Source organism: Lemur catta, chromosome 2 (assembly GCF_020740605.2).
Source record: "Lemur catta isolate mLemCat1 chromosome 2, mLemCat1.pri, whole genome shotgun sequence".
Classification (NCBI taxonomy): Eukaryota; Metazoa; Chordata; class Mammalia; order Primates; family Lemuridae; genus Lemur; species Lemur catta.
The window spans coordinates 53,268,412-53,281,358 of record NC_059129.1 but is presented as its reverse complement, the minus strand read 5'-3'; the positions used below and the strand labels follow the sequence as shown (position 1 = coordinate 53,281,358).

The 12,947-nt window shown below is 37.3% G+C and overlaps 1 protein-coding gene across 3 annotated transcripts in view; it reads left to right on the top strand.

Moving 5' to 3' along the window:
* Positions 1-12,947, top strand: part of SUPT3H (SPT3 homolog, SAGA and STAGA complex component) — a 447,473-nt gene that overhangs the window by 422,724 nt on the left and 11,802 nt on the right. For 2 of the 3 annotated variants that reach the window (XM_045542085.1, XM_045542088.1), the window contains one exon: positions 8,229-8,311. In XM_045542085.1, the coding sequence (XP_045398041.1) occupies positions 8,229-8,270 (42 nt within the window). In that variant the 3' untranslated portion in view covers positions 8,271-8,311. Of the gene's footprint in view, positions 1-8,228; positions 8,367-12,947 lie in introns of those variants that run through there. The other variant, XM_045542086.1, reaches the window with a different exon arrangement.

The following is a 12,947-nucleotide window of genomic DNA, read 5'->3' as shown; positions in this document are numbered from 1 at the left end:
TTCTTTTTATTTTTATCTTGTATCAGTATTGTCTAAGACCTCGAAAACACAATTGAGTAACATGACCACAAAACCAAGATTCTAAAAAAAAATTATATTATCTACTATAAACTTACTGTTAATTGTAATTTTCAGTAACAGTATTTAAACCTAAAACTTTTAGACTCAACAAAATAATTCAACGGTGCTGTTGTTTTAGATGACTTGGATACTCTTTTTCTGGCAAATAATGCATGCAGTTGGCTTGACTGATGCCTAAGTTTTCACTCCTAGCTGGTAATCAATAAGGAGAAGCCCAGAATGCTCCAGTGAGAACTGAGACCTAGTATCAGAATTACTGTGTGCTTTGCAACATTGCTAATCATTGGGTTATCAAGGTCACTAGTTTATTTTTCTTAATAATTGCTGCTGATAGTTACCTTGCGAAATGGTAAGTGTGTGATCTAAACCCAATTTTTAGGAACTGAAACTATCTTAGCCTCTGTTCTCACGGTGAACACGTTAGCATTTTTCATTATTGTCCGGAGGAAACTAAGCTACCCACTAGTCAAATTCATTAATTCATTAGATGATTATTTATTAAGCATCTAACTTATTTGCTAAGCATTTGGTTATACCCTGGACATACACAGATAAATAGAACAGCAAGGCTACAGGTCAAACAAGTGAAATGACAATTAACTGTTGTTAAAGCTGACACCCTCCCCCCAAATTGTTATTTGGATTACTAACTCTTGCTAATTTGGCACTTTTTACATATGTACTTATATGTGTTTACAGCTTGGAATAATTTCAGACATCTGTGTTTTGATTGTTTATAATATAAAGAGGTTGAATAAAAGTTTAATATTGGCATTAAATTATTATTAATCATAGATGTACTTAAGTATATACATTATCATGGAAAGAATAATTTATACATAGTCTCTTATAAAATTTCTAAAGATAACGTTTACCCAAAACCTTTTTTTCCTAAAATATAATGTTGGTATCAGCCACTTAATTATTTTGCTTAGTAACAATACAAAATCTTAACACATCTCTCATATAATTTGAAATGACTTGGACAATTAGCAATGGTAATTTTTAATAACTAAATTTAATTGAGAGATTTTTGTATTCAGAATGTCAAAACAACTTGATAACATCCCAAGAATTTATAAAAGCCCAATGTTAGTATTTTTTAATAAGAAGAATCTTAACACAGTTAGAGAAAATCTTACATAAAATGACAAGTTCCTCAAGATTTATAGGCTCTAGTTGACTTGCAGTAGAGTAAGAGTTAATAGTATATATTTATTTCTCATTCTGCCAGCCAGAGAAGACCTCTTATTTAAAGGGCAGGGCTCCCTCCACTGCTCTTAAATCAAGGCTCTTCTGTCTGACAAACTGCCTTTCAGGAGTTTCACAGGATATTTATAACATGGAGGAAGTACACAAATAAGAAAATGTTTAATGAAGAGTTTTGCATGTTACAGTGCTGTACATCATATGGTTCAATTTAGATTCTCTGAAATATTGGAGTTAAAGTGAAATTATCAAAAGGGGAAAGTCACATGGCAGTGGTGCAAACAAGATGTGCCTATTTGTATTTATGTTTGCTAATGAAATTCAGCCATGATTCCCACTTTGATTTTAAGAGTCTTAGACCACCATTCAGCTCTATTCATTATAATTAAATCTCTTGCCCACACGCAGACACAAGGGCAACAAAGAAAAGGGGCATATTTTATCTTTTAAAAAGCTATTGCGTAGCTTTGATATGAAGCTCCAGAGCTTCAAAGATTTATAGTATTAAAACAAAACAATATGTTGTTCAGGGCACAGTCATCTCCTTAGGCAAATGGAGGGACAAGTAGAGGGCTTGGACTGTGAATCTAATGACCCCACAGAGGGCAGAGCCGAATTCGAGCATATGGGGGCAGTAGAACTTGAGCCAACTTGGTGTAGTCTCAGTTCTGCTACCAGAAGAGAGGTAGAAAAAGGCCAGTTACAAGCACAACGATATTTATTATGAAGCTTGGGAGTGGGTTGGGGCAGAGACAGGGGCTAATTTAGTTGACTTGTGAAACAGCATTTATATGTGAAATTCAGAAATGTACCTACCTTCCCAATCCCAGCTCAACTGAGTGTTCCAGTAAACTGGATGGACATTTAAGTTAACTTGATAAGTAAGGGCTAGTGAAAGCTATTGTTTTTGGTTTACTGCCCTGCCTTCCTGCCTTTTCCTCCCAGGAAAGACACACCAGTGGCTGTAGAACCTCGGCACTCTGTGCCCTCTTCATCCCTGTGGAGTAGAGAAGAGCATTTAGGAAACCCCCAGGCTCTTGGTAACCAGGGAAGCTCTTGTGGTCCACAAATCATCCAAAATGCTGGGAATCTACTCTACACTAAATTAGGAGTTAATGGTAGTTTGGGAGAAGGTGAATGAATGTTCCACATCTTTTTATTGTCCCTTTTACTACTGGATTTAGCCCAAATTGGCCAACTCCAAATACATCCAGGCAGGCCACATTATTTGTTCAACCCTAAATCAGACACTGACCGCAGTCTTAGTAAGACTAACAAAAACACGTGGTGTGTCACCCCCTTGAAGGGCCTAAACATGCATACATTTGCTACAGAATTTCTCAGCCAGGTTTATCTTAATTATTTTGATATTTTGTCCATTTATCAAAATTATTATTTTGGGCACTCAGGGAAATTAAGTGATTCTCCAAGGGAGAGCTAGTCATACAGCAGAAGAGCCAGAAGTAAAACTAAAAGCTCATAATGGCCTGACTTCTTCTAACTACTCAGCGGTACTGTTTTGGACATCATTAAGTCATCCCTACCTCTACTACCACCAGTCCCTTCACTGTTGTTCTGCTCCCAAGGGCTTTTAATCTGGAAAAACAATTTCTTTCCCTACATCTGCTTTCCCCATTAAGGCCAGAGAAGCTAAACACATAGCTTTGGGCAAAATCAGAACCATCCATAAAGAGCCCTAGACTGAGGCAGGAATCCTTGGCTCTCCCCACATAACCATGGATTGGTCACTCTCCCTGGACATTAGTTTTTTCATCTGTTAAATTAAGTATTGAGGTAGAGGAATTTAGAAAGATACTTTCCAATTCCAAAGTTCTATTGTTCCTTGATTTTAGGTACTAGCCAAGGATTTGTTCAGCTTGGTTTAGCAGGCTTAGTTTGCAAGTTCCTTTTTCATCGTGGTGTTGAACATGTTGTGGCAGTCAAACAGGCTGTGCTTCTTAACAGTGGCAGCTCCGCATCTGGGAAGAAAACAACAATGTCTAGTCTACAGATGGCCTGAAAGTGAGAAATGTGACAGGTACGGGTAACCTATGTGCTGCCTGGGTAAAAGCTATAGTCTGAAAATGTCAATTTTGATCTCTTCCAATGGATTAAATGCATTGAGTGCCAACATTAGGATTTCCATTAAGAAATACTGCATAATCATGACAGATTCTGAAAGTGTTCCATTTATTGACAAAACCATTAGGTCCTATTAATGGTGTATTCATCCATTCTACCACCATTCTCAGCCTTCACTATGCATCTGAATTGCCTGGGATGTTTCTAAAACATTCCAAAGGCTAAACTTCACTCAGACCAATTGACTTTGAAGAACTGGAGCCAGAGTATCTATTCTTAAAGCTCCCTCAAATGATTTGGATGCACAGTGTTCTATAGTATATACTAGTCTTAAAGTGAGTTTGGAAAATAAGCATGAGTTGAGAAAGCCTCTAAATTGAAGATGATTTAGATTCAAGGTCCATCTCTGTACTCTGAAGTATTGTACCAGGCTGATCTAGTTTACTTTTGAAGTAAAATTTTAATTTACCCTTTAAGTGATGTTTAGCAAGAATTGAGTTTGTAAGAGAATATGTGTGTCTATAATAATCTGGGTGGAATAAATTATGCCAGATTGGGGATGCGGGGGTGTTGGTTTTATTTTGTTGGATGTAAGACAATGTAGTATAATGAAAAGAATATGGGACCTGGGTTTTAAATCCTAAATCTACCACTCACTAGCCATGTCACTTTAAAAGGAGAATGAGACCTTTTTTACTAGTTGTGGTAAGGCTCAAATTAGATACAGACATGAAAGTATTTCACAAACCATAAAACCATGTATCTCAGCATTTCTAAATCTTTGCCCTCCCCACTTTGAGAAATATACAAATCTCATGCCTTTCTAAAATGTTAGTTGAAATTAAACATTGTGATTAAAAACAAACAAAAAGGCTGCTTTGTTTTCTCCCCCCTTTCGCCCCTTGAGAGTGACCTCTCAATGCATTTTACTTGTGGTAATTAAAATGTTAATGTTAAATCAGAAGCCTGGTGAAAGCAGGCCCCGTCTCACTTATCCTTGTATTCTTTGCACCACCAAGCACACAGTGGTTTACGCAGAGTAAGAACTCCATAAAGACTTGCTAAAAATCAAATTAAGCAAATTTATAGGAATTCAGACAACAGAACCAAAATCCTCTTTCTTAGGCCTTTGCGAAATGAAGTATTTGTAAGGGAATTTGGGACCTACTACAATGAAATTCTTACGTTATTTTATTTAAAGTTTGAGAAAGCAGAAAAGAATCAGGAAAGGTAATACTGAGAATGAAATGTAAATCTAAACTGGAGGTAGGGATGGTTTGTATCTATAGTTAACACTTTATTGATTAGGCTAATGGCACAAATACATACACAATAGTATTATCTATTTTTTATTTCAGAATCTTACGGGTGTACAAACCTTCAGGTTACATATATTGCCTTTGCACCACACACAATAGTATTTAACTTGGAACGACAGGACAAGTTTTGTAGTATATTTATCTTCCTTTGCTTAAGATAAATATTAATCTTTTGCTTTTTAATATTAGCTTATATTCTTCAAAATGTACCCACCGACGATGATGCATAAAAAACGAGAAGTAAACCAATTTGGGATTTAAATGTTTTCTGTAGCGTGTCTATATGCAGATAAGGAAAAAAAAAGAATTATTTTTTAGAGTACACACTTATGAATTAATTTCCCTACTAATGCCCACTACAGTAGGTAGAATTTGTATCTATTTATCTAGGTAGATTGACATTCTGCTATAGGTTAAAATTTGGAGCTGAATGAATGAATGTCAAAAATTGGGTGTGGTAGCTCATGCCTGTAATCCTAGCACTTTGGGAAGCTGAGGCAGGAGAATTGCTTGAGGCCAGGAGTTTGAGGACCAGCCTGAACAACAGAATGAGACTCGGTTTCTACAAAAAATAGAAAAATTGGCCAAGCATGATGGCGTGTGCCTGTAGTCCCAGCTACTCTCAAGCCTGAGGCAGGAGGATCTCTTAAGCCCAGGAGTTTGAGCTTAGGGAGCTATGATGACAACACTGCACTCCAGCCTGGGCAACAGAGTGAGACCCTATCTCCAAAAAAAAAAAGCTCCTCAATTTAAAAACACAAAACAACCCCCCCCTCAAAAAACAGGAACTACAATTAGTCCTTCAAAACATTAAGTATTTTCTGCTAACTTTGAGATGTGCTAAACTATCTGAGCTTTTCAACAAATTCACAAAGGAACAACTAGCAGCTGAGAGCAGAACTTTATTAAATCAGAAATAAAGCATGAGTGGTATATAGGCATGTAGGAGCCAGTCTGTTGGGGAGGTCTATTAGTGTTATTAATTTATAATTTTCAATAGTGGGTGGAGGTCCCAGCTGTTTCTGATCCAAGTCCACATTTGACTGACTAGGAGTATCTGAAGATATGGAAGTGGGAATCATTTATAGGATCTGACAGAAGAAAGTGAGTGGCAGACAAAGGGTTTCATGGTAATGTGGCCTCTGGAAGGCCCTCATACCAAGTAATGTTTAAATTTAGTTTCAACATTTGCAACACAAGTAGAGATTCATAGTTGACACAAAAATGAGTTGTCTTCATCCATCTTCCTGTAAAGTTACTTACTGTAAAAAGGATGCCGAATTTGGGATGTTCCCATGATTGCCTTACGCAGACAACATGCATCCTTTGTACATCAAAAGGAAAAGGCTGTGACTCAGGATGGAAGACCCTAGGGGACTGGTTTGCTGAAATTGCTCTTCACTAATTACACATGCTTGTTTGTGCTTTCTTTATTTCAGAATTAGAATAGAAAGAACTCATTACAGAAATCTGGGTCAGCTCTAAACTTTGGTTTTCTTGAGGATCTGTATTATTAAATAAGCCTGTAATCGTTTAATTGTAAAAAATAGTGATAAAGCATCTGTAAAGGTGAATTGATCTTTGAAAAGTGGCCTTTTCAATACTAATGAGAACTATTTCATATTGCCCATCCTGGAAAGGTTAAACCTGATTATTTCTCAGGTGAGCTCAGCCAAGACTCAGTCTCCCCCTGAGCCAAAACCTGCTTTCTCAAGCAAGGCTCATTCGAACCATTTACCTTTAGGAGGAATGCAGCTTTACTCCCAGGTTCACTTATCTCCACGCAAAACCACGCCTGCGCTTTAATTGTTACGTTAAAGGTTATTGCTGTGGTTGTAAAATTTAAAATATCATGGTCAAGAAGCTGAGAGTGTTATTTTGGCATAAGCCTCTCTAAGGCATTCGTGATGGTGGGGGCTGTTCACAGCCTGAGGCTCCCCTGCCTGCGGTTGTGGGAAGAGACCCTGTCCGTTCCTGCAAGGTATTCGTGGCTCTCTGAGGAACCCACGTAATACTGTTCAGCGCACGATCTTAGGAGGTAGAGTAGGAACTTCTAGTCCTTGTTAGAATGTTTGCTTCAATCCAGAAGTGTTTTACAACACAGAAAGTCCCATGGTAAAGAACGAGCTCACAGAGAAAGCGCTGAGGAATGACACTTGAAATGTGCCTGTTTTGTCATCCTTGTTACGCTGAGGCAGAGTGACCTGTGCAGCAGCATAACCAGCTGATAAAAGTTCAGTGAGCTCCCAAGCCTGGCAACCGTAGTAAATCCTCTGTGAGCAAGAGAGAAGGTTTTCAAGTTAATTACATTTTATAATGAACAGAAGTTATCCAGAAAACCATATTTGCTTCACCTCATATTGATGGAAGTCTTTCTGCAAAGGTTGGGTCTATTTTCTGTTTTTAATATAATTATAAATGTAGTTTAATCATTTTTTATAATTAAGACTCTTCACCACCTCCATAGCATTATCTTGATGATAAAAGGTTATTCTGTATTTCCTATAATATGGCCGTTCAAGGTAAATTTATTGGGACAGACTCCAGAACAGCTCCAAAGTTATTAGCTTAAGGGGGGAGGAATCCCTAATATGAAATTTTATCTTTTTTTTTCATTTTTATGAAAACAGATTATAGAAAAATTCCATCTAATTGAGGGTTATGAATCCTCTGAATGTGACTATTACTAGTTTAAATAATGAAAAATATGCTGGTGAAAGGGGAATTTTATTCCTAAGTCCTGAATTTTAGTTCTGCTCCACTCTGGGTCTTAAAATGAGATTCAGGGCAAGTACAGAGGCTCTGTGTCATCCAGGTCGTCTAACACTGAAATGTAAAATATATCCCTTGGAACGAAAAGCATGCAAGTTTGCTTTCTTTACTGGAATGTATTAAATTATTGCAATTAGAATTCATTTCCCTATTTTCTTTTATGGGACTATTGTACCCCACTGTACATAACCATATATATACATCTGTATGTACATGTATGTATACAAATTATGTAAGATTTGCCTTTTGGATACTTACCTATAATGTACAGAACTCCTTTGACATCATCATATTTTAGTGGGGAAGAAAGGCCTCTCTTAGTGTCTGTTCCCATAGCTTTTCACTCAGACTATAAATTAGGCCTGGGAAGGCTGTAATGAGTCAGTAATTTATAGACTATTAAGATACTTAGTTAGAAGTGATTCCTGAGCATGTCGAATGGAGAACACATGTTTATAAAAGACAAACAGATTCAACACATCTCTTTGGCCTAACCAAGCCCAATCAATTAACAAAATGGGATGTCTTACTCTGCATATCTCCCGCTTCCCCAAAATAGAATCACTAACCACTTGTTAACCACACTGACTTTTAATAGACAGAATGGTTGCTACAGCTTTGCCACCAAAAATGTTCAGATTAAGCGTTCTATTCTGTTGTAGCCAGCAGTCTACAAAACAGGAAGAAAGCTCTGCATGTTTTTTGCCTCCTTTCCTTGTTTGACTTGATGTGATAATTCATTGCAGATTTCCTTTCCTTTGACAGAGCGCCTACCGCAGGAACGGGATGGCCTTTCTGGCCTGCTGATGTGCCTGCGCCTGTGCCTGCGACCATAGGAAAGGATGAAGGTGATTTCTCTTCCCCTCCTGGAACAAAATAAAATACAAGTTTACTTTTTCTGCATCCGAGGGAGTGGGCTGATTTGTTGTGACTATCAGCTTCAACTGGCTGACTCCTGCTCTTTTCCAGCCCCCTCAACCGTTAGTCTTGTTTACTAGATGGGCCATTTAGCTAATTAATGGCAGGATGTTTGGGATAGTGTGTAGGTGGACAAGAATGCAGATCACACAATTCTGAAATTTTAATTTGGAGTAGATTTACTGCCCTCAGCTCCCATAACTTAAAAGCAGTGCCCTCCCCCCCACACACCAGTGTTTAGTCTGTGTTTTATTCAGCACATTTTATAATCCAGGTTTGGGATAAAGGAAATGGGACAGTTTTCTCCTTCCATTATACCATCTTTACTTTCCAACATTTGTTGACTATATCTACATGTATTTTAGAAACAACTATTCATTTTATAAACTTCAAAGATCTACCCAACCTAATGAACCACCTGTTCCCATCTCCTTCCCTTCACCCCCCTTACCGTCTGTGTGTCATGTTCAGTGCCTTCCTCCCAGCTTCCTGCCATCTGCCTAGGATGTGTGTCTTCTTCACATAGAGCCTCTTCCTCCATCTTCGTTCCCCTCTTTTTCCTGTTCCTCGGTCCCCAGGCCCACCACGCCTACATGTGCCACACCCATTTAGAAGCAAAGTAATCAGAATCAGCAGAGGGGAAGCAGAGTGATTTGCTTCCTGGCTGCGGACCAAGCACTACCACACCGAGCCTGGAATAGTGGGCTGGGGTAGTTTCTTGCTGGTAGCAACTGAGCTACCCTCTGGCATCTATGCTTTCTCCAGGAAAGGAGGAACTATAACTCTTGGGAACAAACTGAGAAATAGCAGATGTAGTTATACAGTTCCTGATTAAACTTGAATTACAAAAAGGGAAGTAAGGAAGTTATTTCTTTAATTCTGTGGGAGTTTTGTATAATTTTACTTTTATCATGGTTTTTACATACACTTAAAACAGACTTTGTAAAGAATTAATAAAGACAGAAAGGAGAAATGTGAAAGATTTTTTTTCTTGTGACCAAATCTTATGAGTATCAGTTAATATGATTATACCATGTTACTCACATTTGTTAACTATCATTTTACCTGTTCTATGGTAATCCTTTTGTGAAAAAAATTGCATGTCAAAAACAAAACAAAAAAAATGCAGGTAGGTAATAGTGAAAAATTGCCAAAGGGTTTTGATGTTCCATCAATGCTTGTTGCACTATATGATTAAACTTTTCTTTTTATCATCATTCTTATTTTCCTTGGCATCCCTAATCATGGAAAATTATAAGCTTGCAGTAAACACCCTAACTTTTAAAACAATACCATTTTTTGTATTTGGTTTCAATCTGCCAGGCTTATAGATGGTATAAAATTTTCAGGAGCTAATTTTTCACATCAAAATTCCTTCTCTCCCACATTATACATTTCAAATTATGCACAAGGCATAAAATAAAGAGTTTCGTTTTTCCCCTTCATTTTATTCTACCTGATCTCCTTATAGTCCCAGAGAAGGAAGAATCAATGTACATTTCTCTCAGAAATATGACAGGTCTATGTTTTTGTTGGTCTGGCATATGTTTGTCTATCTTGAACAGTCTGACAGGTAATTATTTATAAAATCTGGTTTTGCCCAGTAAGTTCATATAATAACCTTTCACTTTTCATCATAAGCCAGAGAGCTGAATTTAGAATAAAACAAGGTCATTTATGTCTGTCTTGAACCAGCCTAGATGTCCCCATAATTGCTCGATATGAATATTTTTTATTCTTTTTCTTTCCCTTTTCTACACTTAGGTTCTTTCTCTGACTCTTTCCACAACACTAAATTTGAAGTGAAATAAAATTTCCTTAAGCAGTGGAGCATAGAGAAAAGAGAAAATTTATAGGAGGAAAGTTTCAGAAAATATGACTTCAGTAAACAGTTCTCTTAAGATTAAAATGTTATGTAGAATCATGATGTTAGAGCAGAAGATAGTCTTAGAAATCGTTGAGAACAGCCACTCATTTTACAGATGAATAAAACATGGCCTAGAGAGGGAAAGTGACTTTCCCAGGATCACTCAATAATGGTAGTAACGAATAGACATAAGAATCTATGGTACGTAATTTTTAGCCTGGTGTTATATAGTATTCTCAACCACACTGGGTTTGCATAAAAATATTACCAAGACACATTGAGGTTTTATGGCATATTTATCCTAGAAAATAATGTAAATATATTTTTTAAAATGTTGCTAGCTATGGACACATCCTAAAGGGTGTTACATATTAAAATCTTCAAAAGTCCTATGGTATTAATTAAACAATCTGTGTTCTCTTATACATCAGGCTCAACTCTAAACCAAATGGGATGTACAAAACTAGTTTTCTATATTTTGTGCCTTATTTTTTTGAGATTGAATTTGAAATAAATAAACCAACAAATAAATAAATAGCCTCTCTCATGGGAAATTGATACTGTTCCCTAGATTTAAGTGAGGGTAAAACAAATAGAAATATTTCCACTTTGTCCGGGCGCAGTGGCTCACGCCTGTAATCCTAGCCCTCTGGGAGGCCGAGGGTGGGTGGATCGCTCGAGGTCAGGAGTTCAAGACCAGCCTGAGCGAGACCCCGTCTCTACTAAAAATAGAAATAAATTATCTGGACAACTAAAAATACATATAGAAAAAATTAGCCGGGCATGGTGGCACATGCCTGTAGTCCCAGCTACTCGGGAGGCTGAGGCAGAAGGATCACTTGAGCCCAGGAGTTTGAGGTTGCTGTGAGCTAGGCTGATGCCACGGCACTCACTCTAGCCTGGGAACAAAGTGAGACTCTGTCTCAAAAAAAAAAAAAAGAAAGAAAAAAAACAAATATTTCCACTTCACCTAAATTTGGAAGTGTGACTTTCTAAACATGGCATTTTGAGGTATGTCCTTAGCCTTCCTGCCTTCACATATTGTAATAGTTGTGATTGAAAAATAATGTTCCAATTTTAGAACCAAGAGTTTTTATTTGAAAACCATCAGAAGAACAAATATTTTTTAAATGGCATATATAATTCCTGTATCTGGGGAGAATCCTTCATTTACTACTGTTTGTTGTTTGTTTTTATAAAACAACAACCAACCCACGTTTAGGGCTTTTACCAAGTAGAAGACAATCATAACCGGTGATTCTTGGTCTGAAAGAAAATAAGTTTACTTGTCTAGAAATTATAAAGTTTAATCTTATGGTTTTTTAAAATAGTTCCCAAATCAGGCACCGCTTCTAGTTCATATAATCCCCTGTGTAAAACTGAATCACTACAGAGAACATATTCTCTCATCTGTCCTCTGGGAATTTGGATAGAACCTTCCCAGGTAGCATTTAAAATTCTTCCATCAACCATGTATACATCTCATAAAATATTTTACAGTTTCCTGTATGCTCTGGCTGAACGTTTCATAGTACATAAACACTTCTGTGAATAATCTGAGGGTATCAAGTTGAATGTGTCATAGCAGTGGCCCCCACATAAAGTTAATTCTCCAGTAATGTATTTTCTTAAATTTATCTTCTTATTTGAAATCCAAGATGACACTTTTTGTGCTGTTATTGTATGGTGGTGTGGTTGGCTGGGAGCAGGGGCTCGAGCAGTTTTCTTGGGGTTGTGTTCATTAAAGCGAAGGCTTTCTGCAGAGGGCATCGAGCCAAGCTTAAACAACAAAACTGTGCCTGCAGGAATTGGATGTAAATGTGATGGTTAAATAAGGGCCAGATGCCTTTGAAAACTCAAATATTAAAACGTTCTATCTCTTAAAGTAAGTCTCAAGCGTTGTGTGTAGGATAGTGATACCACAGTACTTAAAAGAAAGAGACTTACATTTGTTTTCTGGAGCAAAATATTAAGTATCCAAGCTGTCATAACTCATGGAAATTCTGGCAATTGAAACATATTTTAAAACAATCAATTCCTACAAAGTCACAAGAACCCCACATACAGTATTTCATTGTTGGGAACCACTATAACTCTGAATAGAGCATTATAGTCGTGATCTCTTTTCTACTCATCACCACCCAATATTCACTATTCTCATTTTTTTCAAAGGAAAGTAAAAATAGAAAAAGATACAGGAAAAAGAATCAAGATGATCAAAATATAGCTTTACTTATACCAGATAATATTCTACTTGCTATCAAAAATGATAATATATTGTATCAGCATTTTAATAAGTTTGACATAATAATTACAGCACACAGTGTGCTAAGCACTTTGTGTGATTTATCTCATTTAATGCTCACAACCCCACTACGAGTTCTGCACTATTATTCTCCCTGTTCCCCACGGGCGGGAGAGAGGAGACTGAGTACCAGCAGGTTAAGTGCTGTATGCACAATTACCCAAGGTGGAGCTGGCTTGTGTGCCCAGCACTGTGATCTCATGCTGTTAACCACTGTTACACAGCATGGACTAGACCAAAGGTTTCTGATAGTGTATTAAAGAGAATTGCTGCCTGACCTTGGACCTGGAAGCACTACTTAATACCAGAAAAACTTGATTACAAGAAAATGTCTTTTTGGCTGGGCACAGTGGCTCACACCTGTAATCCTAGCACTCTGGAAGGCCGAGGCGGG